Source organism: Theropithecus gelada, chromosome 19 (genome assembly GCF_003255815.1).
Source record: "Theropithecus gelada isolate Dixy chromosome 19, Tgel_1.0, whole genome shotgun sequence".
Classification (NCBI taxonomy): Eukaryota; Metazoa; Chordata; class Mammalia; order Primates; family Cercopithecidae; genus Theropithecus; species Theropithecus gelada.
In genome coordinates, this window is record NC_037687.1 from 8217798 (window position 1) to 8240955 (window position 23158).

Here is a 23158-nt window from a genome sequence, read left to right on the forward strand (position 1 = left end):
CTCCTCCTCATCGCTGCCATCGCTGCAGTCGAAGTCCCTGTCACAGCGCCAGGTGAGGGGCACGCATAAGCCACTGGTGCGGCACTGGAACTTGGTGGGTGGGCACGAGCCTGAGCTGGGGCCTGCGAGAGGGATGCAAATGAAGCCTGGGAAGCTGGAGGCTGGACCCTCCTCCAAGAGCACAGCAGCCACTGGCTGTGACCCGCAGGAGATGGGTGAAGTCCTGGGATGTAGGAACCACACTGGCGGCTGCTTGTTACTGAGCCCCTAGAACAAGTGCGGTTCAGAGTGTGGCAGTTCCTGGGCTCACCAAGAGCCCCACCGGGCAGGTGCTACTGCACTCCCCAGGTTACAGAGAAAGGAACTAAGAAGGTAGGCTACAGAGCTGGTGGCAGAGGCTGGGTGCGGTGGCTCATGCCTGTAATCTCAGCACTTTGGGAGGCCGAAGCAGGTGGATCACTTGAGGTCACTGAGACCAGCCTGGCCTACATGGTGAAACCCCATCTCTATTAAAAATACAAAAATTAGGTGGGCGCGGTGGTGCGTGCACTGTAATGCCAGCTACTCGGGAGGCTGAAGCATGAGAATTGCTTAAACCTGGGAGATAGAGGTTGCAACGAGCCGAAATCATACCGCTGCACTCCAGCCTGGGCGACAGAGAGAGACTCCATCGCCACAAAAAAAAAAAAAAAAAAAAGAGCTGGTGGTGGAGGTGGGGTTCGAACTCAGGTCTCACTGATCCCAGAGTTTTCACCAGGCTCCTTACAGCGAGATGATCTACCCGGGAGACCTCCAAACTCAGTGGTTAAAGAGACTGGGGGACGGGCCATTTTTCCACATGCCCTGGGTCAAGCTCACGGCCTCTGGTTAGCAGGGAGGGTGTATCTCCTCTAGGTAGCAAAAGGGAAACTGAGGCACTGGGTAGAAAACCTGCTCAGTCACCAAGTCCTGTTGCCTCGCCTCCTGAATTCCTCCCAGACCTATCACTTTCCCCATCCTAAATGTGTCAGCTCCTCACCAGAGCCCCAGGCCCCAAGGTCCATTAGGACACCAGAGAGCTGCCCTTCCTGCTCTCCTCTCTACACCCTGTGTTTTCCCCTCAATTTTCAGATCTCAGCTGATTTCCTGGGACGGTTCTCAAGTCCCTCTCAGAGACCTAGGAAGCACTGCCTCCCACGTCTGACAACTGTCCTCAAAGCCCTGGTCATGCCTGTCCACCCACAGACTGGACAGTCCGTGGAGGTCAGGGCTGTGACCTGGCTGCCTAAACCCAGGGCAGTGCCTGATCATAAGTGGACACAGGTCACATAAGGGTTCAAGCTGGATCCAGAGAAGATCCAGGCTGTCCTAGATTCTGAGCAGGGAAGCTTAGCTGTTTGCCGACCTGGAGGGGCACAGAGGGGCCTGGAACCTGGGTCAAGGAACAGAGGAAGGGAGTGGCCTTCAAGGCTTCCTCCTGGGTGCGGCCAGGGGAGGTGGCAATTCTGCCACCAGGCTTGGCTTCACTCTGCCAAGGCGTTTAACCTCTTCCACCTTTACCCACCAGCCATGAGCCTCCAACCCCCCACTGCCCACAGTCAGCCCCTCCCCGGCCATCAGGCCCAATTGCACCTGCTTGCCACACAGTCCCTGAGCTCTGTGGAGCCCAGAAGAGCTGTGGACAAACCAGAGCCAGCTTCCTTCCCTGCCCCCAAGGGGTCTGGCAGCCTCCAGGTGTGGCTCTCCACCCAGGCCCAGACTTCCACAGCCCTGACACCTCTGACCTCCCTTCACTGGCCTGCTGGAGTGTGTGTCCCTCTGCAAAGTGGACAGCAGAGCACAGCAGTCCCCGCCTCATAGGGTGGTAAGCCTGACAGGAGTTAGAGTGACCAGTGACTTTCCCTCCTGGCCTCAGTTTTCTCACATGTAAAAGGGGTATGCTGGGAATCCCTACCTCAACATCCTGAGGACAAAGAGACTGTATAGAGTTTTGTCCTGTAATCCCAGCACTTTGGGAGGCTGAGGCAGGCGGAACACTTGAGGTCAGGAGTTCGAGACCAGCCTGGCCAACATGGTGAAACCCCATCTCTACTAAAAATACAAAAATTAGCCGGGCATGGTGGTGGTGCCTGTAGTCCCAGCTACTCGGGAGGCTGAGGCAGGAGAATGGCATGAACCCGGCGGGAGGAGCTTGCAGTGAGTGGAGATTGCGCCACTGCACTCCAGCCTGGGCAACAGAGCGAGACTCCGTCTCAAAAAAAACCAAAAAACAAAAAAACAACCAAAAAACTTTTGTACTTGGTTAACGTGAACTCTGCCTCCTTTAAAAAAAAAAAAAAAAAAAAAAAACCAGGAACATTTAGCGTGATTGTCAGGGACTTTGGGATGAGTCCAGGGACCTAGAAAGTGCAGAATGCACAAAGGAGCTGGGAAAGTGTGTGAGCTTGAGCCCAGAGCTGCAAGTTGGGAGTGCCTGTGCGTGCACAGGGAGGCGACTTCAACCCTCCCAGCTGCCTCTAGGAGTATCAGAGAGGGAGCCCGTCCCTACTGGCCACCACCAATACCACTTAGTCCAGGGCGAACATGCCCACGGGGGTATACTGAACTTGTGACCCCAGTCTCTGCGAGGGCCTGGAGTAGCATGGGGGGAGAGACCTCGCGTTCTCCAATGATGGAGGACAAAGGAGGAGAGACGGTCGCGGAACGGTCACAAGGCCTGGGCGCCAGGGTTTGGAAGGCAAAGGTTCGAGAGGCACCAGGTGACCCGCCCTGCGTGATTAGCAGTCGGACAATCTGAACCTGCTAAGAGCTTTCCTGACCACGCTGGCATGAAGGACGGCTTGGAGGTGACAATGGGGCACGACAGAGCAGAGCAGGTGTGGAGAGGGTGCGTAGTGCCGGGGCAAACCGTTAAAGGCAGGTGGAGGCACCCTCTCCCCCTCCCCCAGCGTGGGGTCTCCCTAGCTCCAGCCCGCGCCTTCCCGCAAGCGATTAAGTCCAAGTCCACGTGCTGGGGGAGTGTCATGGATGGACGTGCGGTGCAACCAATGGCGAGGCGTTGTCGGAGCGCGGGGGCGGCGCGAATCCTCACGAAAGGTGGGAGCCTGCTCTGCCGGGGGTCACTCACCTGAGGCCCGGGCAGAGGTCCGGGTGGAAAGCGGGGTGGCGGCGACCTCCAGGCCTAGTCCGAGGCCGAGCAGCAGCCGCAGCGCCAGGCCTAGAGCCCCTGTTCGCTGCGCTCCACCCCGCGCCATCCAACCGCTGGTCGAGCTGTCCCCGCAGCTGCGCCGGCCACGCGCCGTCCAGACCTCGCTCTTATCCCTGCGCACGCGCACGCGCGGGGCGGAGGCGGGGCCCAAGCCCCCGAGTCCCGCTGCGCCCGCGGCTACGAGTACCGTAAATGTCAGAATAGGAGGAAAAAGAGAATTACAGGCCCGTCCCCCACTTTCCCCAGTGACCAGATCACTCGAAAGGTATGGAGGCCGCTTGAAGTCAGAAACTTCTGGGGATGGAAAGGAATTTGCTGGTGTTCATTTGCATTATTTCCCGTTCCATGTGAGGACTGCTGCAAACGTTACTGCCTCGTGATCCTCTTTAATATGGCAGCCACGCCCCTCAGGCACTCCCCATTTCCTCCCTCATCTCACTGCTTTTGTGGCGCCGACAGTTAATTTATTATATTTACTTATTCTGGTTTATTGCCCGAGTCCCCATAGAATGCCAGCTACTGGAAGGCAGGGATCTTCTATTGCTCACTGCTTTATTCTCAGGGCCTGACACATAGTGCCTCACTCACAGTAGGCTGTTAGTAATTTGGTGAGTAAATGAATAAATGAAACGTCCATTCTCGGAGTCGGGTTGCTTGGGGGAAAAAAAGGAAAGGAAATCAATTAATTAATTTAATTAAATAATAAAGGCCGGGCGCGATGGGTCACGCGTGTAATCCCAGCACTTTGGGAAGCAGAGGCGGGCATATCGCTTGAGCCCAGGAGTTGGAGATCAGCCTGGGCAACACAGCAAGTCCCTGCCCGCCTCAAGAAAAAAGAAAATTAGCTGGACATGGTGGCTCTAACTTGTAGTCCCAGCTATTCAGGAGGCAGTGAGCTGAGACCACATCATTGAACGCCAGCCTTGGTGACACAGACTTCATCTCAAAAAAAAAAAAAAAGTCGTGTTCATAAAAACTTGGTTCAGGCCGGGCGCGGTGGCTCAAGCCTGTAATCCCAGCACTTTGGGAGGCCGAGGCGGGTGGATCACGAGGTCAGGAGATCGAGACTATCCTGGCTAACATGGTGAAACCCCGTCTCTACTAAAAATACAAAAAACTAGCCGGGCGTGGTGGCGGGCGCCTGTAGTCCCAGCTACTTGGAGGCTGAGGCAGGAGAATGGCGTGAACCTGGGAGACGGAGCTTGCAGTGAGCCGAGATCGCGCCACTGCACTCCAGCCTGGGTGACACAGCGCGAGACTCCGTCTCAAAAAAAAAAAAAAAAAAAAAAAAAACTTGGTTCAGACGCCGTTAGTGGCATGCCTTGCCTAGGGTCTTGCCCTCCTTGTGGCCTCTGCACACCCTGCCTGGTCTTTCTCTCCCTCCTGACCTTTCTGAATGTGATTCATCCTTTTGCCCCAAGCAGAATGCCTCCTCCTCCAGGAAGCCTTGGGCTGTTAGCCTTTGTAGGACCCACTCTGGGACACTTGTACCTGCTGCCTGCAGCCGTGGCCTTTCCCCTTCCAGAGGGCAGGGCCGGCTCAGCACCCTCTCGATCCACAGTCGATCTTTTCTAGCTGCTGAAGGGTCGGGGCTGTGCCCTGGGGAAGCCATGACGCTCCCCTGCTTGGGGTCACTGGGTGGCTCCTGCGGCCAGACTTGACCACCCTCCCTTTGCAGATTTCTGTCTCCTCCCCAGGAACCAGCTGCCTTCCTTCTGGGGCGAACTCATTCTCATCCCACAGTCCCAGCGTCATGGTTTCTGGCTCAGGGAGGCCTTTCCTGATCTGCCCTAGGTTTGCTGTGAGCAGCCCTCACTGTCCTTTGCCTTCCCCGCTGAGCTGCAGGGTGACCAAGGTCAAGCAGCAGCCTCAGTGGAAGGTGCTGAGGAAGGTTCATGTGAGAAGTGGCTGGGGGAGCCCTCAAGAGATGGAAGTTAGGCCGGGCGCGGTGGTTCATGCCTGTAATCCCAACACTTTGGGAGGCAGAGACGGGCAGATCACTTGAGGTCAGGAGTTTGAGACCAGCCTGCCCAACATGGCAAAGCCCTGTCTCTACTAAAAATACAAAAATTAGCTGGGCATGGTTGCACACACCTGAAGTCCCAGCTACTTGGGAGGCTAAAGCAAGAGAATCACTTGAACCCAGGAGATGGAGGTTGCAGTGAGCCAAGATCACGCCACTGCACTCAACCTGGGTGACAGAGCAAGACTCTGTTTCAAACAGAAATTAAAAAAAGAGATGGAAGGCCAGGCGCGGTGGTTCACACCTGTAATCTCAGCACTTTGGGAGGCCGAGGCAGGTGGATCACCTGAGGTCAGGAGTTCAAGACCAGCCTGGCCAACATGGTGAAACCCCGTCTGTACTAAAAATACAAAAGATTAGCTGGGTTTGGTAGCAGGCGCCTGTAATCCCAGCTACTTGGGAGGCTGAGGCAGAAGAATCACTTGAACCCAGGAGACGGAGGTTACAGTGAGCCGTGATCATGCCATTGCACTCCAGCCTGGGCAACAAGAGCGAAACTCTGTCTCAAAAAAAAAAAAAAAAAGATGAAAATGAGAAGTCTGTGGCTGGACTACTGAGCACCCACACATATACCCCTTACCCCACCCGACTGGTCTTCACGATCAATGCTCCTCAACAGCCAGTGCTCCTGGAGTCCAACCTCCCACAAGGATCACCCATCCCCACCACTCTCAAGGTCAGAGCCTGGCCTTTGGGGGAAAGGGCAGTTCTGTCTCCAGGGTCTCTGCACCCAGAGACAGTGTCTCCCACCCCTGGAGTGCCAACAGAGTTGGGAGACTCGGCACTGACTCCACCCCAAAATCCAAGTTAGCTGGGTATTGCTTAAAATCAGAGGCCAGGTGTGGTGGCTCACACCTGTAATCCCAGCACTTTGAGAGGTGAAGGCGGGTGGATCACCTGAGGTCAGGAATTTGAGACCAGCCTGGCCATCTCTACAAAAAAAAAAAAAAAAATTAGCCAGTTTTGGTGGTGCACACCTGTAGTCCCAGCTACTCGGGAGGATGAGGCAGGAGAATTGCTTGAGCCCAGGAGGCAGAGGTTGCAGTGACCCGAGATCACACCATTGCACTCCAGGCTGGGCGACAAGCACAAAACTCTGGCTCCTGCAGCCAGATTTCTGTCTCCTCCCCAGGAACCTGCTGCCTTCCTTCTGGAGCGAACTCATTCCCATCCCACAGCCCCAGCACAATGGTTTCGGGCTCAAGGAGGCCTTTCCTGATCTGCCCTAGGTCTGCCGTCCTGTGAGCAGCCCTCACCGTCCTTTGCCTTCCCCGCTGAGCTGCAGGGTGACCAAGGTCAAGTAGGGGCCTCAGCAGGAAGGTCTAAAAAATAAAAATAAAATCAGGGCCGGGCGCGGTGGCTCATGCCAGTAATCCCAGCACTTTGGGAGGTCAAGGCAGGAGAATCGCTTGATGCCAGGAGTTCAAGCTCAGCCTAGGAAACACGGTGAGACTCTGTCTCTATTTTTTTATTTTTTAAAGTAAAACTAGAAGTGATACCCGTGCTCTATGTATTCGTCATAAATTAGGTCACATTCTCCCTGGAGGGAAACCAAGGAGGCAAAGTAGTCAGGTGGCCCTGAGGGCGCAGTGTCACAGGTAAGGCTGGTCCGAGGACAGCTCCCACCTCTTCATGGGAGGAGCTGGAGTCACCGCCTTCTTCTCAGTGGCTGCTACAGCAGAGCTGGAGGAGGGAAAGACTTCAGTGAGGGTTTCCAAAGAACAGTGTGGAAAGATCTGAGGGCGCCCACACCTGCCCCAGTACAAACACACCCACAGGGACTTTCTGGACCTGCAGGGCGGACAGCAGGACAGACTGCAAGACAGACAGCAGGACAGACAGCAGGGGGTTCCAGAATGCCAGCCCCTCCAACGCGGCCCCTCAGAGGGTCAGCCGACGCCAGGTGGGAGCTGGCAAGCCCCCTCTCTCCCTCGAGCCCTGGGTGAACCCCCTGCCGTGGCCCCCAGGCCCAGAACCCACTGTGGAGAGCTGGGCTCCTCCCTTCCCACTTCTGGTCTCCAGTGTATACAAGGCCCCCACCCCCATTCCTGCTGCCCCTCAAAACAGGTTGCTGGCAAAAGGGCCAAGCACTCAAGTGACACTGGCCTCAGGGACTGGGCAAGAACTGCATGGCAGGCGCAACGGTGTGGACACAGAGCCAGGAAGATGAGGCACCGCCCTCAGGAAGACTCAGGCTGGTGGGGCTGAGGATCCATACGCAAATGGCAACTGCAAAACGCATCTCTGGCCCAGAGCTGGCCAAAAGGGAGCCCCCAGGAGACCCTGTGCTGACAAGTCCAAGACCAGCACCCTCCCCTCTCACCCCGCCCACCTGAGCCTGTGGGGCCTAGGGCTGGAGAGACTCACCTCACAGCCTAAGCAAGAAACGAAGCAGGAGATGGAGGAGGTGCCCCAGGGGTGGAGGCACAGGACCTCCCAGGAGCCTCAAGGAAGTGGAAGAGGCGGAAGTGGCCTCCCTGGGAAATGCAGACATCTCTGGGGGTATGGCAAGGGGCTGCGTGGGAACAACGTAGTTTGCCACACTCTGCTGCTGGACTCCAGTGAATCAGAAGGTGACAACAAGGACCACTCCACTGACTATTCAGAATTCTTGCTTTTTGAGACACGGTCTTGCTCTATCGCCCAGGCTGGTATGCAGTGGCACAATCTCAGTTCACTGCAACCTCCGCCTCCCAACCTTGAGTGATTCTCTTGCTTCAGCCTCCCAAGTAGCTGGGATTACAGGTGTGCACCATCACTCCTGGCTAATTTTTGTATTTTCTTTCTTGTTTATTATTTATGAGACAGGGTCTCACTTTGTCACCCAGGCTGGAGTGCACTGGTGCGATCTCAGTTTAATGAAGCTTCCTTGACCTCGCAGGTTCAAGAGATCCTTCTGCCTCAGCCCTTCAAGTAGCTGGGACTACGGGCACACGCCACCACACCCAGCTAATTTTTGTATTTTTTTGTAGAGATGGGGTTTCACCATGCTGCTCAGGCTGGTCTTGAACTTCTGGGCTCAAACAATACACCCACCTCGGCCTCCCAAAGTGCTGGGATTACAGGCAAGAGCCACAGCGCCCCTAACTTTTGTATTTCAGTAGAAGCAGGGTTTCGCCACGTTGGCCAGGCTGGTCTTGATCTCCTCACCCCTAGTGTTCTGCTCACCTCGGCCTCCCAAAGTGCTGGGATTATAGGCGTGAGCTACCATACCCAGCCTAAAAATGTTTTAATGAGACAGGGTCTCGCTGTGTTACTCAAACAGGTCTAGAACTCAAGCAATCCTCACACCTCAGCTTCCCGAATCGCTGGGATTACAGGCACACACCACCGCGCCTGGCCTATTCACAGAGTTCTAAGTACCGAGCAGGCCCTGCCTGGCCTCATCACCTCTCAGATCTCAGCACACTGCAAGTCTAGCATCCCTGTTTTACACAGGAAGAAATCAAGGCTCAAGAAGGCGGAGACTGCCCACACCGTGAGTCGTCTGTAGAACCCAGACCCTAGTGGGAGTCCAGGCAAACTGGTTTGAAATCCTGCTTCTGCTGCCAGGCGTGGTGGCTCACACCTGTAATCCCAGCACTTTGGGAGGCTGAGGCGGGCGGATCACGAGGTCAGGAGATCGATTCCATGGTAAAACCCCATCTCTACTAAAAATAAAAAATCAGCCGGATGCGGCAGAGGGTGCCTGTATCCCAGCTACTCGGGAGGCTGAGGCAGGAGAATGGCGTAAACCCAGGTGGCGGAGCTTGCAGTGAGCTGAGGTCGTGCCACTGCACTCCAGCCTGGGCGACAGCACGAGACTCTGTCTCAAAAAAAAAAAAAAAAGAAATCCTGCTTCTGCTTACCGCTGCCTGTGTGACCCAGGCCAGTCACTTGGTTTCTGTGAGCCTCGATTTCCTCTTCTGCAAGAGGGGCCATCACCATCTAACTGGTGGAGTTATTAGGAGGTAGGCAGGACACTGACTCTGTGCCAGGCTCCCTTCTAAGAGTTTACAAATATTAATTATGAGGACTAACCCTCATAACAGCTTTCTGAAGTAGATACTATTAGAGTCCCCATTTAATTAAGAGAAGGCACCTGAAACCAGGGACCAAACTAGTTTTGGAGAGGAATCCAAGGTTTATACAACTCCCTCTCTGAGAATAATACATGGCCAGGCACGGTGGCTAACGCCTGTAATTCCAGCACTTTGGGAGGCCAAGACCAGGAGATCACATGAGGTCAGGAGTTCAAGACCAGCTGACCAACATGGTGAAACCCCAACTCTACTAAAAATACAAAATTAGCCTGGCATGGTGGCACGCGCCTGTAATCCCAGCTACTTGGGAGGCTGAGGCAGGAGAATTGCTTGATCCTAGGAGGTGGAGGTTGCAGCGAGCCAAAATCGCACCACCGCATTCCAGCCTGTGTAACAAGAGTGTGACACTGTTTCAAAATAAATAAATAAAATAAGAATTCATAGTTACATAAACAGTAATGTCTCAGCTTTTCACAGGGCCCTTGGAGGGACCCCAGAACTTCATGTTTTGTAGGATGCCCAGTCCTGGCTGAGGTGCTAACTTCTACCCTCCACTGGGTTGGACTAAATGAGCTCTTCCTGAGCATGGTGACTCTCACCTGTAGTCCAAGCTACTCGGGAGGCCAAGGCAGGAGGATTGCTTGAGCCCAGGAGTTTGAGAACAGCCTGGGCAACAGAGCACGACCCCATCTCTACAAAACATTTAAAAATTAACCCAGCATGAAGGCCGGGTACAGTGGCTCACACTTGTAATTCCAGTACTTCGGGAGGCCGAGGCAGGCGGATCACGAGGTCAGGAGATCGAGACCATCCTGGCTAACATGGTGAAATCCCATCTCTACTAAAAATACAAAAACTTAGCCAGGCGTGGTGGTGGGCAACTGTAGTCCCAGCTACATGAGAGGCTGAGGCAGGAGAATGGCGTCAACCTGGGAGGCAGAGCTTGCAGTGAGCCGAGATCACACCACTGCACTCCAGCCTGGGCAACATGGCAAGACTCTGTCTCAAAAAAAAAAAAACAAAAAACAAAAAAAACAGTCCAGGCACGGTGGCTCACGCCTTTAATCCCAAACTGGGTGGATCATGAGGTCAGGAGTTCAAGACCAGGATGGCCAAGATGGTGAAACCCCATCTCCACTGAAAATACAAAAATTAGCTGGGCGTGGTGGTGGGCACCTGTAATCCCAGCTACTCGGGAGGCTGAGGCAGGAGAATCACTTGAACCTGGGAAGTGGAGGCTGCAATGAGCCAAGATCACGCCACTGCACTCCAGCCTGGGCAACAGAGTGAGACTCCGTCTCAAAAAAAAAAAAAAAAAAAATTAACCCAGCAAGGTGGCATTAATCTGTAATACCAATTACTGGGGAGGCCAAGGAAGGAGGGGAGGATCACTTCAGCCCAGGAGTTCAAGGCTGCAGTGAGCAATGATCGCGCCGTTGCACTTCATCCTGGGCGACAGAGCAAGACTCTGTCTCTAAAAACAAGCAAATGAGCTCTCGGACAAAAAGCTCCCAGCAGCACCGTTCCTGATGCAATTGATGCTTACTGAGTAGGATCTTGACAAGCACCCTTTCCACAAGTTGGGGAGAGAGAGTGGGTTGCAGGAGGGGGCCATGGGGGCTGTGGTGAGCTAACGCTGGAGATCCTCACCTCTCTGCTGGCTTGCCTGACACCAGCGCCTTCTGCGAGGACATGATAATGGAAGGGGGCACAGATTCCCGGCGGCCATCACGAGTGCAATAGTAATTATTGGAGAGCTTGTGGTTAGGACCCACAGGGAGCTTGGGAGGAGGCTGAGTTCTGAGGGGAAAAAACAGCAGCATTGAAGCAAAGGGACAGTCACTGTCATGGCCCTGCTGTGGGTCCCTGTCACCTCGGTCACAAAATGTAGGATCTACAGCCAGCCACTGGGATAGGCCACAGGCTGGGGGTGTCCCTTGGTACACTGGCAGGGACATATGCCTGGGGAGGGGTCCTGGGGCCAGAAGCAGATGGCAGCCCCTGCTCTGGATGTGACGATGCCAGGGACCCCACCAGTCCCGAATGTGATGGGTACAGAGGACCTTTTCTGAGGTTCCCAAGGTCCAGGACATGTTCCCACGCCCCCCACCCCGCGGCTGAGCTTGGCAGCCAGCCTCACCTGATTTAGCCCACTCTGAGTGGCTTTTTCCCCTAAGGCCAAGCTCTGGACGCCCTGCGTTTCCTGTTATCTCAGGAAGTCTCTGAAGAACCCTGCTAGGATCAAGGCCCATTACTCAAAGAACACCTTGGCCTTGGAACCTGTCCAGATCTCTGCATTTCCTGCCACCATGTGGCCAGGCAACTCCTCTCTGGAGCCCAGAGAGGGGTGAACAGAGTTCGGTCTTGGCTTGAACTAAACCCTGGGCTGGATTTACCTGGAAGCCTGAGGCCTTAAAAGAAATGTTCAAAACAAGGATGGGCACGGTGGCTCATGCCTGTAATCCCAGCACTTTGGGAGGCCAAGGTGGGTGGATCACTTGAGATCAGGAGTTCGAAACCAGCCTGGCCAACATTGCAAACCCATCTCTACTAAAATACAAAAATTAGCCAAGCATGGTGGTAGCAGGCAGAGGTTGCAGTGAGCTGAGATCACACCACTACACTCCAGCCTGGGCAACAGAGCAAGACTCCATCTCAAAAAAAAAAAAAAAAAAAAAAGCTCAAAACAAAAGAGGGGCTTTCCAGAGAAAGGGGACAGAGAAGAGCAAAAACCGTAAATTGATCTGTTTCTACTTAGCCATGTTTCTAAATTACTTTTTTTGTCTGGGAATTGTTTTGCCAGAATTAAATTTTTTTCTGAGGCAGTGATCACACACACTGCAGCCTGGATGATATATGCAATCATATGATCGCTTGAGGCATGATCATAGCTCAGTGCAGCCTCAATCTCCTGGGCTCAAGCAATGCTCCCACCTCAGCCTCTCAAGCAGCTGGAACTACAGGTGCACACCACCACATCCAGCTCGTTTTTCTCAAGTAGCTGGAACTACAAGTACACACTACCACATCTAGCTAATTTTTCTATTGTTTTTGTGGAGTCGGGGGTCTTGCTATGTTGCTCAGGTTGATGTCGAATTCCTGGCCTTAAGTTATCCTCTCTCATCTTGGCCTCCCAAAGTGCTGGGATTACAGGCGTGAGCCACCACTCATTGTATTTTTTAAAAATAAGAAACATAAAGTAAAAAATGTTTAATATTGGCCGGGCGAGGTGTCTCAAGCCTGTAATCCCAGCACTTTGGGAGGCCGAGGCGGGCGGATCACGAGGTCAGGAGATCGACACCATCCTGGCTAACACGGTGAAACCCCGTCTCTACAAAAAAATACAAAAAAAAACCTAGCCGGGCGTGGTGACGGGTGCCTGTAGTCCCAGCTACTCGGGAGGCTGAGGCAGGAGAATGGCGGGAACCCAGGTGGCAGAGCTTGCAGTGAGCTGAGATCCGGCCACTGCACTCCAGCCTGGGCAGCAGAGCGAGACTCCGTCTCAAAAAAAAAAAAAAAAAAAAAAAAAAAGTTTAATATTAAAAGCAATATATTACGTGAAAGACTTTGCTTAAGGAGGCTGGATGTGGTGGCTCATACCTTGGGAGGCCAAGGTGGAAGGATTGCTTGAGGCCAGGGGTGGGTTTTTTTGTTTTGTTTTGTTTTTTTTGTTTTGAGATGGAGTCTTGCTCTGTCGCCAGGCTGGAGTACAGTGGTGCGATCTCGGCTCACTGCAACCTCTGCCTCCCAAGTTCAAGCGATTCTCCTGCCTCAGCCTCCCAAGTAGTTGGGACTACAGGCAAGCGCCACCATGCCAGCTAATTTTTGTATTTTTTTTTTTTTTTTTTTTGTGTTTGACGGAGTCTCGCTCTGTCGCCCAGGCTGGAGTGCAGTGGCCGGATCTCAGCTCACTGCAAGCTCCGCCTCCCGGGTTCACGCCATTCTCCTGCCTCAGCCTCCCGAGTAGCTGGGACTACAGGCGCCCGTCACCGCGCCCGTCACCACGCCCGGCTAATTTTTTGTGTTTTTAGTAGAGACGGGGTTTCACTGTGTTAGTCAGGATGATCTCGATCTCCTGACCACGTGATCCGCCCGCCTCGGCCTCCCAAAGTGCTGGGATTACAGGTGTGAGCCACCGCGCCCAGCTTAATTTTTGTATTTTTAATAGAGACGGGGTTTTGCTATGTTGGCCAGGCTGTTCTCAAACTCCTGACCTTGTGATCCGCCTGCCTCAGCCTCCCAAAGTGCTGGGATTACAGGCATGAGCCACCGTGCCTGGCCAGAGGCCAGGAGTTTAAGACCAAATTGGGGCCGGGCGCGGTGGCTCAAGCCTGTAATCCCAGCACTTTGGGAGGCCGAGATGGGCGGATCACGAGGTCAGGAGATCGAGACCACCCTGGCTAACACGGTGAAACCCCGTCTCTACTAAAAAATACAAAAAACTAGCCGGGCGAGGTGGCGGGCGCCTGTAGTCCCAGCTACTCCGGAGGCTGAGACAGGAGAATGGCGGGAACCCGGGAGGCGGAGCTTGCAGTGAGCTGAGATCCGGCCACAGCACTCCAGCCTGGGCAACAGAGCGAGACTCCGTCTGAAAAAAAAAAAAAAAAAAAAAAAAAAAGACCAAATTGGGCAACATGGTAATAAGACCTTCTCTATAAAAAATTTTAAAAATTAGCCAGGTACAGTAACATGTGCCTGTAGTCCCAGCTACTTGGGAGGCTGGAACAGTAGGATCACTTATGCCTGGGAGTTCAAGGCTGCAGTGAGCTATGATTGTGCCGCTGCACTCCAGCCTGGGTGACAGAGACTCAAGCTTAAAAAAAAAACAAAAAACAAAAAAAAAAAAAAAAAAAAAAACCATCCAGATGAACCACTAGAGGGCGCCGTCATCCTAAAAAAGTCAAAACTTTTACAAAGCCATTTCCTCAACTGGCCCACAACTACCCTGATAGAAAACCAACTGGGGAATTGTGGGGGCGGCGGGGAAAGCATCAGGAAGAATAGCTAATGGATGCTGGGCTTAATACCTAAGTGATGGGTTGATCTTTGCAGCAAACTACCATGGCACATGTTTACCATTGTAACAAAACTGCAAATGTACCCCAGAACTTAACATTAAAGTTGAAAAAAAAAAAAATTTGATACTTCTAATATTTGGAATTAGTCACAACATGTAGGCATTCACATAAATTTGGTTATTTTAATGCTATTTTTCTTCCTTTCATTATAATCCTCAATGACTGCCTTACCTCTGCCTATCCCTTTGACTTCACAGACTATACCATTATCCCTTTCCCTCAATGGGTTCCATCCATACTGGCCTCCTTCCTACTCAGGCTCTGTCCAGCCTGACAGTCTTAGCCCTTCCTGTTCCCTCTGCTCAGAATGTTCTTTCTTTTCTTTTTTTTTTTTTTTTGTAATTTTTTTGAGACAGAGTTTTGTTCTGTCGCCCAGGCTGGAGTGCAGTAGTGCGTTCTCAGCTCACTGTAACCTCCACCTCCCGGGTTCAAGCGATTCTCCTGCCTCAACCTCCCAAGTAGCTGCGACTACCGGTGCACGCCACCATGCCCGGCTAACTTTTGTATTTTTACCGAAGAGGGGGTTTCACTATGTTTCACTGCGTTGGCCAGGCTGATCTCAAACTCCTGACCTCGTGATCTGCCTGCCTCGGCCTCCCAAAGTGCTGGGATCATAGGCATGAGCCACCGCGCCCGGCCAGAATGCTTTTTTAATAATTATTCTTTGAATGGGTCCTTCCCATCATTCAGGTGATTTAACTGTCATTCCCGAAGAAAGATCTTTCTCAATCATCTGACTTTACGTGGCCACCCTCCAGCTTCCACTCATTTTGTTTTGTTTTCAAAGTATTCCAGAACAATACTATCTGCTGTGTTTGTTTCCCTACTAAGCTTCTCCCTAGGATGTGGTGTCCATGAAAGGAATGTGGATAAGAACTTTCCTGGTTCACAAAGTTAAACCCAAGGCTGAGGTCATACATGACAGGGGCTTGTAAATATCAACTAATATTTTAATATAAATGAGTCTGAAATCAGGACACTTCTGGGTTCAAGTCCCCGCTGCCACTTTCTAGCTTCTGAGTGACTTCAGGCAAATGATTTAGCTTCTCTGGACCTCTTTTTTCATCTGTAGCTTGGGGATAACACTGACTAACATGGTCACACTGAACACTGCAAATCTAGCCTGATTCCCACTCAGAATGCACGCCCGGCCTCGCTGTTCCAGGAGGGCTGTCTCCGGAGTTCAGCAAGGTTAAAGGCAAACCTCTGCCTCCACAGCCTGGCAGGGGACTGGTGGCAGGATATCAGTCCTGCGTTTCAGGGGTCTAAAGGAACATAGATTTTGTTTTTGGTGGAGAAAGGACAGGGCCAGAGGCTGGGCAGCGAGCGGGGCCTACTCACCGCTTGGAGATCTCCTGGTAGCGCAGCTGCAGCTTCCCCTGCAGGTCTTGCTGTGAGAAGAGGAAAGGGGAGGTCGGCCTGCAAGGCACCCCAATAGAAAGGAAAGGACAGGGCGAGAGACCAGGGATGGCCCGGGGATGCGCATTTTGAGGGAAGGCAGGGGATGAACACTCGGGGAAAGGGATGTGGATCCTGCAGGTGAAGAGGAAAGCCGGGGTCCGGGCCCACAAGATCCAAAGCTAAGAAGGTCGGGGACTGGGGAAATCCCAGGCCTGAGTGGTTCCCAGGAGAGGAGAGGGTCCCGGGCTAAAGGGGTCACGAGCTGGGGGTTCCTAGGGAGATTCGGGGACAGCGAAGGGTCCCGGTTTAGGAGGGAGGTGAGGAGCAGGAGCGGGTCCAGAAACACGGAGCCCGAAGCCCCCCATGGTACGGCCCTGTCCGCCCCGCGCACCCCAGACGCCCAGTTCCGCAGCCGCTGGATGAGACGGGTGGCGGACGCCATCTTCCGTCCGAGATGCTGAAGGGCGCCGCCAGTGACGTCTCCACCGCGGGGGCTGCTGGGAAAGACGCGGTGTGGTCTCGCGAGACAGGAGTAGGCGGGGCTAGGATGTCCTATAAAGTCTCTCTGCGAAGCACGTGACTTCTCTCCGCCAGACCGCCGCTGCGCAGCCATCATGGACACCAGCCGTGTGCAGCCTATCAAGCTCGCCAGGGTGAGGTGGGGGCCCGAATTTGGGGGCAGGGGAAGGGAGTGGAGGAGCCGAACGGGCCAGGTCTGAACCCAGCTTCTTTCCTCCAGGTCACTAAGGTCCTGGGCAGGACCGGCTCTCAGGGACAGTGCACGCAGGTAATCGGGTGGGGGCATTTGGCCGACTGCCGGGGACCTAAACCGCTACCCTGTCCTAATCCCTGCCAGCCGGAATCCGGGAACCGATGCTCATTTCATCCCAGGGTTCTGATGGTTCCCTTTAACGATCTGTGTTTTGGGCCCTACACGTTCTCTGAATTTGTATCTCCTTCCCACTTCGCGGTGCTTTTCCGCGGCTCGCCCTAACTTCTTTCCCCCCTCCCTGGTGGGGACCCGTAGGTGCGCGTGGAATTCATGGACGACACGAGCCGCTCTATCATCCGCAATGTAAAAGGCCCCGTGCGCGAGGGCGACGTGCTCACCCTGTTGGAATCAGAGCGAGAAGCCCGGAGGTTGCGCTGAGCTTGCCTGCTCGCTGGTGGGTGCAGAGGACACCCCTTTGATAAACCCTTGGTTGGTGGTAGGGAAGCTTCGTTAAGCCCAGGGTGAGAGGGTTTGGGAAGCACAGTCTACAGAGACTGACCAGAGGGAGGCGGGAGTTTGCCAATTGCTGCAGGGCCTGTCAGCATCTCATGTTTGGTTCTGTTTACAGGGTCTTGGATGTTGGGTTCGACCACTTGGCCCATGGGATTGGTGTGTCACAATCTGCTCCTTTATTTTTTGCCTGCTACGCGGAATTGAGATGCTCCTTTAAATAAAGCGTTTGTGTTTCAAGTTAACTCGGGTTCTTGTCTGGGTTATGCGACTAGGGTTTCTCTAGTTTTCTTGAGTGGTTCCCAGGTGGTCACCGATCCTCCGCACTCTGGACATTCTGGCCGTGGGGTCTTGCCAAACGAAGCTTTTCTTTTTTGAGGCGGGGGGCTCGTATTTGTATATGTGCACTCTCTACCCCGAACAAAACACAAGCGTAGTAGGAATGTTTTATTAGCGAAGAAGTTTCAGAGAGTGGGTGAAACAGGGCTATATCACTCCTTGGTCCCCACCTCATTTTGGTGGGGCCAGGGTGAGCCCCTTCCTGTCACAGTCACCCCAACTGAAATTGCCTTTCTCTTCGGCCAGTGTTAGCCTCTGAGCAGAGGACCCTGGACCATTCTGTGCGCCAAACACTGAGCTGACTGAGGAGGAGATCTCCCCACAGCTAGGTGTAGTGAGCCAGACGGGGCAGCTCACTGAACCTGGGGGTTCTCTCCATTGTCGCTGCATTCTCCTTCACCAGGTGTGGCTGTCTGGGAGCCAGGGGGTGACTCGCTCTGGAGAGAGGGGAAAAGAGGGGGGCCTGCTGCAATCTCCTTAAGGCAGGAAGCGTGGGATTCAGCACCAGCGTCACCTAGTGGAGCCAGGCTGCCTGGTTTGTATCCTACCTCTGCCCCTTCTGACCTGGAAGAGGCGCTTGACCTTCCTCCCACATCTCTTCCAGTGAGGCAAGTATAGGTGTTCCTCAATTTACAATGGGTTACATCCCGGTGAGTATATCATAGGTTGAAAGTATTGCAAGTTGAAATGTATTTAATACACCTAATCTACCAAACACCACAGTTTAGCATGGTCCATCTTTAGCCTGTTCAGAACGCCTTAGCCTATAGTTGGGGAAACACGTTTAACACAAAGCCTGTTTTAATGAAGTGTCGAATGTCTCATGTAATTTATTGAATACTCTGCCAAAGTGTGGTTTCTGCTAAGTACACATCGCTTTCACACTATCATGAAGTCAAAAAATTGTAAGTGGTACCAGGCTCAATGGCTCACACCTGTAATCCCAGCTACTTGGGAGGCTGAGGCAGGAGAATTTCTGGAACCTGGGAGGTGGAGGTTGCAGTGAGCCGAGATTGTGCCATTGCACTCTTGCCTGGGCAACAAAGCAACTGTCTCAAAAAAAAAAAAAAAAAAATACAAAAATGAGCTGGGCATGGTGGTACATGCCTGTAATCCCAGCTACTCAGGAGGCTGAGGCACAAGAACCACTTGAACCTGGGAGGTGGAGGTTGCAGTGAACTGCGATTGTGCCACTGCACTCCAGCCTGGGTGACAGAGCGAGACTCTTGTTTCCAAAGGAAAAGAAAAAAATTATCTGGGCATAGTGGCGTGTGCCAGTAGTCCCAGCTACATGAGAGGCTGAGGCAGAAGAATCACTTGAACCCCGGAAGTGGAGGTTGCAGTGAGCTACAGTCGCCCCACTGCACTCCAGCCTGGGTGACAGAGCAAGACTCCGTCTGAAAAATAACTAAATAAAAAATTGTTAGTGGAGCCATGGTAAATTGGGGTCAACCTGTACGGGATGGGTGGGCTGATACTTTGATTATGAAAGTGCTGAAACATCCTGGCACTTGCCATCAGAGTATAGTGGTGTTGGGGGCCAATGTGTTCTGCAAACTCACCCCATCTCCAGTTCTGAAGCTCTAGACCCGCTTCCCCTGCCTGATGCCAAAGGTCTCCTTTTTCCTTTTTTTCTTTTCTTCTTTTTTTTTTGAGACGGAGTCTCGCTCTGTCGCCTAGGCTGGAGTGCAGTGGCCGGATCTCAGCTCACTGCAAGCTCCGCCTCCTGGGTTTACGCCATTCTCCTGCCTCAGCCTCCCGAGTAGCTGGGACTACAGGTGCCCGCCACCTCGCCCGGCTAGTTTTTTGTATTTTTTTTTTAGTAGAGACGGGGTTTCACTGTGTTAGCCAGGATGGTCTTGATCTCCTGACCTCGTGATCCACCCGTCTTGGCCTCCCAAAGTGCTGGGATTACAGGCTTGAGCCACCGCGCCCGGCCTTTGTTTTGTTTTGTTTTTTTGAGACAGAGTCTCGCTCTGTTGCCAGGCTGGAGAGCAGTGGTGCAGTCTCGGCTCACTGCAACCTCCTAGGTTCAAGTGATTTTCCTGCCTCAGCCTCCCAAGTAGCTGGGATTATAGGCACGCGCCACCATGCCCAGCTAATTTTTGTATTTTTAGTAGAGATGGGGTCTCACCTTGTTAGCCAGGATGGTCTCAATCTCCTAACCTCATGATCCACCCGCCTCAGCCTCCCAGAGTGCTGGGATTGCAGGCGTGAGCCACCGCACTGGGCCCCTTTTTCCTTTGATAAGAGCCTCCCTGGCAGTAGGTAGCAGGAGCCCAGGCATGCATGAAAGGTCTTAGCTAGGTCTCTGTGACCTTAAGTTGCTTCCCCCTTTGAGGCCTCAGTCTCATGACCTGGGGTAGTGTCAACCTCACTGGGGTTTTGCTGCTTTCGCATCAAATCCCAGCCCCTGCCAGGCGCTCTGGTTTCACACCTGTAATCCCAGCACTTGATGCTGAGGCAGAAGGATCCCTTGAACTCAGGAGTTTGAGGCTGCAGTGAGCTCTGATCACGCCACTACACCCCAACCTGGGTTACAGAGTGAGACCCTGTCTCCAAAAAAAAAAAAAAAAAAAAAAAAAGCCACATAGGAGAATCTAGACACTGGTTCTGCACCCCTGGTGCCACTTTTGGGGAGCAGAAAGGGAGGCCTGGGGCATATTTACTATCCTCTGCAGACTGAATTTGCAGCTGGGAAGGCTGGTTTCTCCAGAGCTGTGCTCACCTGGGTTTCGGGCTGGCCCGAGCTCAGGTGGGCATGTAGCAGAGCGGCCACCTCATCCTGCTCAGCCTCCAAGGCGATGGCCAGGGCACTGGTGCCCTCCTGTTGAACGTTAGGGACAGTCAGATCCCTGAGCCAAGCCATGGGCACCCCCTCAAGATGCCAGCCCCATTGTGGGGTCTTACATTGTCCAGGATGGCAGGGTCGCAGCCTGGCTGGGCGAGCAGCAGCCGCACGGTGTCCAGGCGCCCATACTCACTGGCGCACATCAGTGCCGTGGCCCCATCCACATCCTGCGCATTCACATCCGCTCCACACGCCAGCAGGGCTGCCACCATGTCCTGTCGGCCATGGCTGATGGCCAGCATGAGGGCTGTCTGCCCCGTCTGGGGAGTGGGGAAGAAGAGGGGACAGGCTGGGGTAGGCTCAGGGAAGGGAGGTCACAGACAGGTTGACTCCCAAAGTGGAAGTGACTGCTGGCTGAGAGCCACAGTGGGGGCGTCCACGCACCTGACTGGCCTTGGCATTGACGTCGCCCATGCAGAAGAGTCTCTGGACCACGGCCATGTCCTCCTCCTCCCGCCCCACAGAGGTAAGTGCAGCCAGCATGAGGGCTGAGTAGCCGGCTCGGTTCTGGCGGTTGACCTCGCAGACCCCTGGGAGAGAAAAGGGGGCTGTCCACGGAGATGCCAACACCGCGGCCCGACTTGATCCACTCAGCTACCTGCAAGCCTTGGGCACGGCACCTGCATACAGGGTGGTCTCTTCAACGTTCTCCCCACAATAGCCACGTGGTTCCTGCCTCATGAGGGTGTTGCTCAAATATCTATTCAGTGAAGGACCTTCCTATTTCATCTTTTTTTTTTTTTTTTTTTTTTGGAGACGTAAGTTTCGTTCTGTCACCCAGGCTGGAGTGCAGCGGCGCGATCTCAGCTCACTGCAACCTCTGCCCCCCGAGTAGCTGGAACTACAGCATGTGCCACCACGCCTGGCTAATTTTTGTATTTTTTAGTAGAGACAGGGTTTCACCATGTTGGCCAGGCTGGTCTCTAACTCCTGACCTCAAGTGATCCACCCACCGTGGCCTTCCAAAGTGCTGGAATTACAGGCATGAGCCACTGGCCCAGATCTCCCTATTTCAAATCAGGCAGGGACTTGGTTTTGTTTGCAGCTGTATCCCTCAATACTTAGAATGATACCTGGCACATAGTACATGCTCAGTTAAACATTTGTTGACTAAATAATAAAAGGATATGTTTATTTTCATGGCCACCGCCCGCCAAGCCACCATCGTTGCTCCCCTAAAGAACAGTGCCAGCCTCCACCCTTGACCCTGAATCAACTTCAGGTTCCACACAGCAACCAGGAGCAACTATTTTATTTATTTAGAGACGGAGTCTGGCTCTGTCGCCCAGACTGGAGTGCAGTGGCACAATCTCAGCTCACTGCAACCTCTGCCTCCCAGGTTCAAGCGGTTCTTCTGCCTTGGCCTCCTGAGTAGGCACACGCCACCACACCCAGCTAATTTTTGTATTTTTAGTAGAGAGGGTTTCACCATGTTGGTCAAGCTGTTCTCAAACTCCTGACCTCGTGGTTCACCTGCCTCGGCTTCCCAAAATGCTGGGATTACAGGCATGAGCCACCGCACCTGGCCAGGAGCAACAATTTAAAATGAATTTCGTTGCCAGGGCAGTGGTGGTGGGCACCTGTAATCCCAGCTACTCGGGAGGCTGAGGCAGGAGAATCACTTGAACCTGGGAAGCGGAGGCTGCAGTGAGCCAAGATCACACTACTGCACTCCAACCTGGGCGACAGAGTGACACCCTGTCTCAAAAAACAAAAAAACAAAAAACCTGCCAACACCTTGATTTCAAACTTCTGGCCACCTGTTGTTTGAAGCAGGTCACAGTGATACTGTGATGGCAGCCCTAGGAAGCAAAACAGCCTGGTCAACGCTGCCTGTCCTGAATGAAATACAAATGTGAGCTCAGTTTCCTCTGGGATCAGTTCTGTTACCATCCTGGCCCCTGTTCCTCCCAGTGCCTGTTTGGATGACATTTCCTGGAGTGGCTGTTTTAATCCCTGTCTCCTGCCATTCTGAAGGCTCTGAGAATTGAAGTAGTTTAAGGAAATGAATGGGCAGGAGGGGCATATAGTGAGGAGACTGGGGAAAGGAGCGGGGTCAGAGTCATGAGATGGATACCCTAGTGAGGAAGGAGAGCTGAGATGAGGGACTGGGGAGTAAAGAGTTAAGTCAAATGACAGCAAAAATGGCGGCCAGGCATGGTGGCTCACGACTGTACACCCAATGGTTAAGGAGGCCAAGGCAGGAAGATCGCTTGAGGCCAGGAGTCTGAGGCCAGCCTGAGCAATATAGTAAGACCCCCATCTCTTAAAAAATTTGGCCGGACACAGTGGCTCATGCCTGTAATCCCAGCACTTTGGAAGGCCGAGGCGGGCAGATCACGAGGCCAAGAGATAAAGAGTCAACATGGTGAAACACCGTCTCTACTAAAAATACAAAAAATTAGCCGGGCGTCGGTGGTGTGCGCCTGTAGTCCCAGCTACTCGAGAGGCTGAGGCAGGAGAATTGCTTGAACACGGGAGGCGGAGGTTGCAGTGAGCCGATACCACGCCACCACACTCCAGCCTGGCGACAGAGCGAGACTCCATTCCCCCCCCCCCAAAAAAAAAAAAAATTAGCTGGGTGTGGTGGTTCATGCCTGTGGTCCCAAATACTCAGGAGGCTGAGGTGGAAGGATCGCTTGAGTCTGGGAGGTTGAGGCTGCATCACGCCACTGCACCTCAGCCTGGGAACAAAGCTGTCTATGAAAAGGGGTTGGCCGGGCGCGGTGGCTCAAGCCTGTAATCCCAGCACTTTGGGAGGCCGAGACGGGCGGATCACGAGGTCAGGAGATCGAGACCATGCTGGCTAACACGGTGAAACCCCGTCTCTACTAAAAAATACAAAAAATTAGCCGGGCGGCGTGGCGGGCGCCTGTGGTCCCAGCTACTCGGGAGGCTGAGGCGGGAGAATGGCGTGAACCCAGGAGGCGGAGCTTGCAGTGAGCTGAGATCCGGCCACTGCACTCCAGTCTGGGCGACAGCGAGACTCCGTCTCAAAAAAAAAAAAAAAAAAAAAAAAGAAAAGGGGTTGGGGG

General features: G+C 53.4%; 4 protein-coding genes across 7 annotated transcripts in view; 1 reads left to right on the top strand and 3 right to left on the bottom strand.

Annotated features, from left to right (window-relative positions):
• On the bottom strand, positions 1–3815 carry CD320 (CD320 molecule; the record flags this gene model as incomplete). The annotated part of the gene is made up of 2 exons (XM_025367828.1): positions 3107–3815; positions 1–122 (listed from the first exon to the last, which is right to left on the bottom strand). Coding segments are annotated over exons 1-2 (249 nt in total), but the record flags the coding sequence as incomplete, so codon positions are not given.
• Positions 3816–6655: 2840 nt separating this feature from the next.
• Positions 6656–16202, bottom strand: NDUFA7 (NADH:ubiquinone oxidoreductase subunit A7). The gene is made up of 4 exons (XM_025367688.1): positions 16103–16202; positions 15652–15701; positions 10883–11032; positions 6656–6893 (listed from the first exon to the last, which is right to left on the bottom strand). Exons 1-4 carry the CDS (start codon positions 16151–16153, stop codon positions 6803–6805), a joined length of 342 nt encoding a protein of 113 aa, XP_025223473.1. The 5' UTR covers positions 16154–16202; the 3' UTR covers positions 6656–6802.
• Positions 16189–18110, top strand: RPS28 (ribosomal protein S28). 3 transcript variants are annotated; one of them, XM_025367690.1, is made up of 4 exons: positions 16189–16364; positions 16451–16498; positions 16739–16877; positions 17052–18110. In XM_025367690.1, the coding sequence occupies exons 1-3, from the start codon at positions 16326–16328 to the stop codon at positions 16859–16861; spliced, it is 210 nt and encodes a 69-aa protein (XP_025223475.1). In that variant the 5' UTR covers positions 16189–16325; the 3' UTR covers positions 16862–16877; positions 17052–18110. The 3 variants fall into 3 exon arrangements, with proteins under 3 accessions (XP_025223475.1, XP_025223476.1, XP_025223474.1); XM_025367691.1 differs by having other exon boundaries at positions 16739–16881; positions 17052–17178; XM_025367689.1 differs by having other exon boundaries at positions 16451–17178.
• Positions 17367–23158, bottom strand: part of KANK3 (KN motif and ankyrin repeat domains 3) — a 22291-nt gene continuing 16499 nt past the window's right edge. Inside the window, exons 8-12 of one of the 2 annotated variants that reach the window (XM_025367685.1) lie at positions 20508–20653; positions 20183–20383; positions 20001–20099; positions 18428–18477; positions 17367–18255 (exon numbers count right to left, since the gene is read on the bottom strand). In XM_025367685.1, the coding sequence (XP_025223470.1) occupies positions 18168–18255; positions 18428–18477; positions 20001–20099; positions 20183–20383; positions 20508–20653 (584 nt within the window). In that variant the 3' untranslated portion in view covers positions 17367–18167. The remainder of the gene's footprint in view (positions 18256–18427; positions 18478–20000; positions 20100–20182; positions 20384–20507; positions 20654–23158) is intronic. The other variant, XM_025367686.1, reaches the window with a different exon arrangement.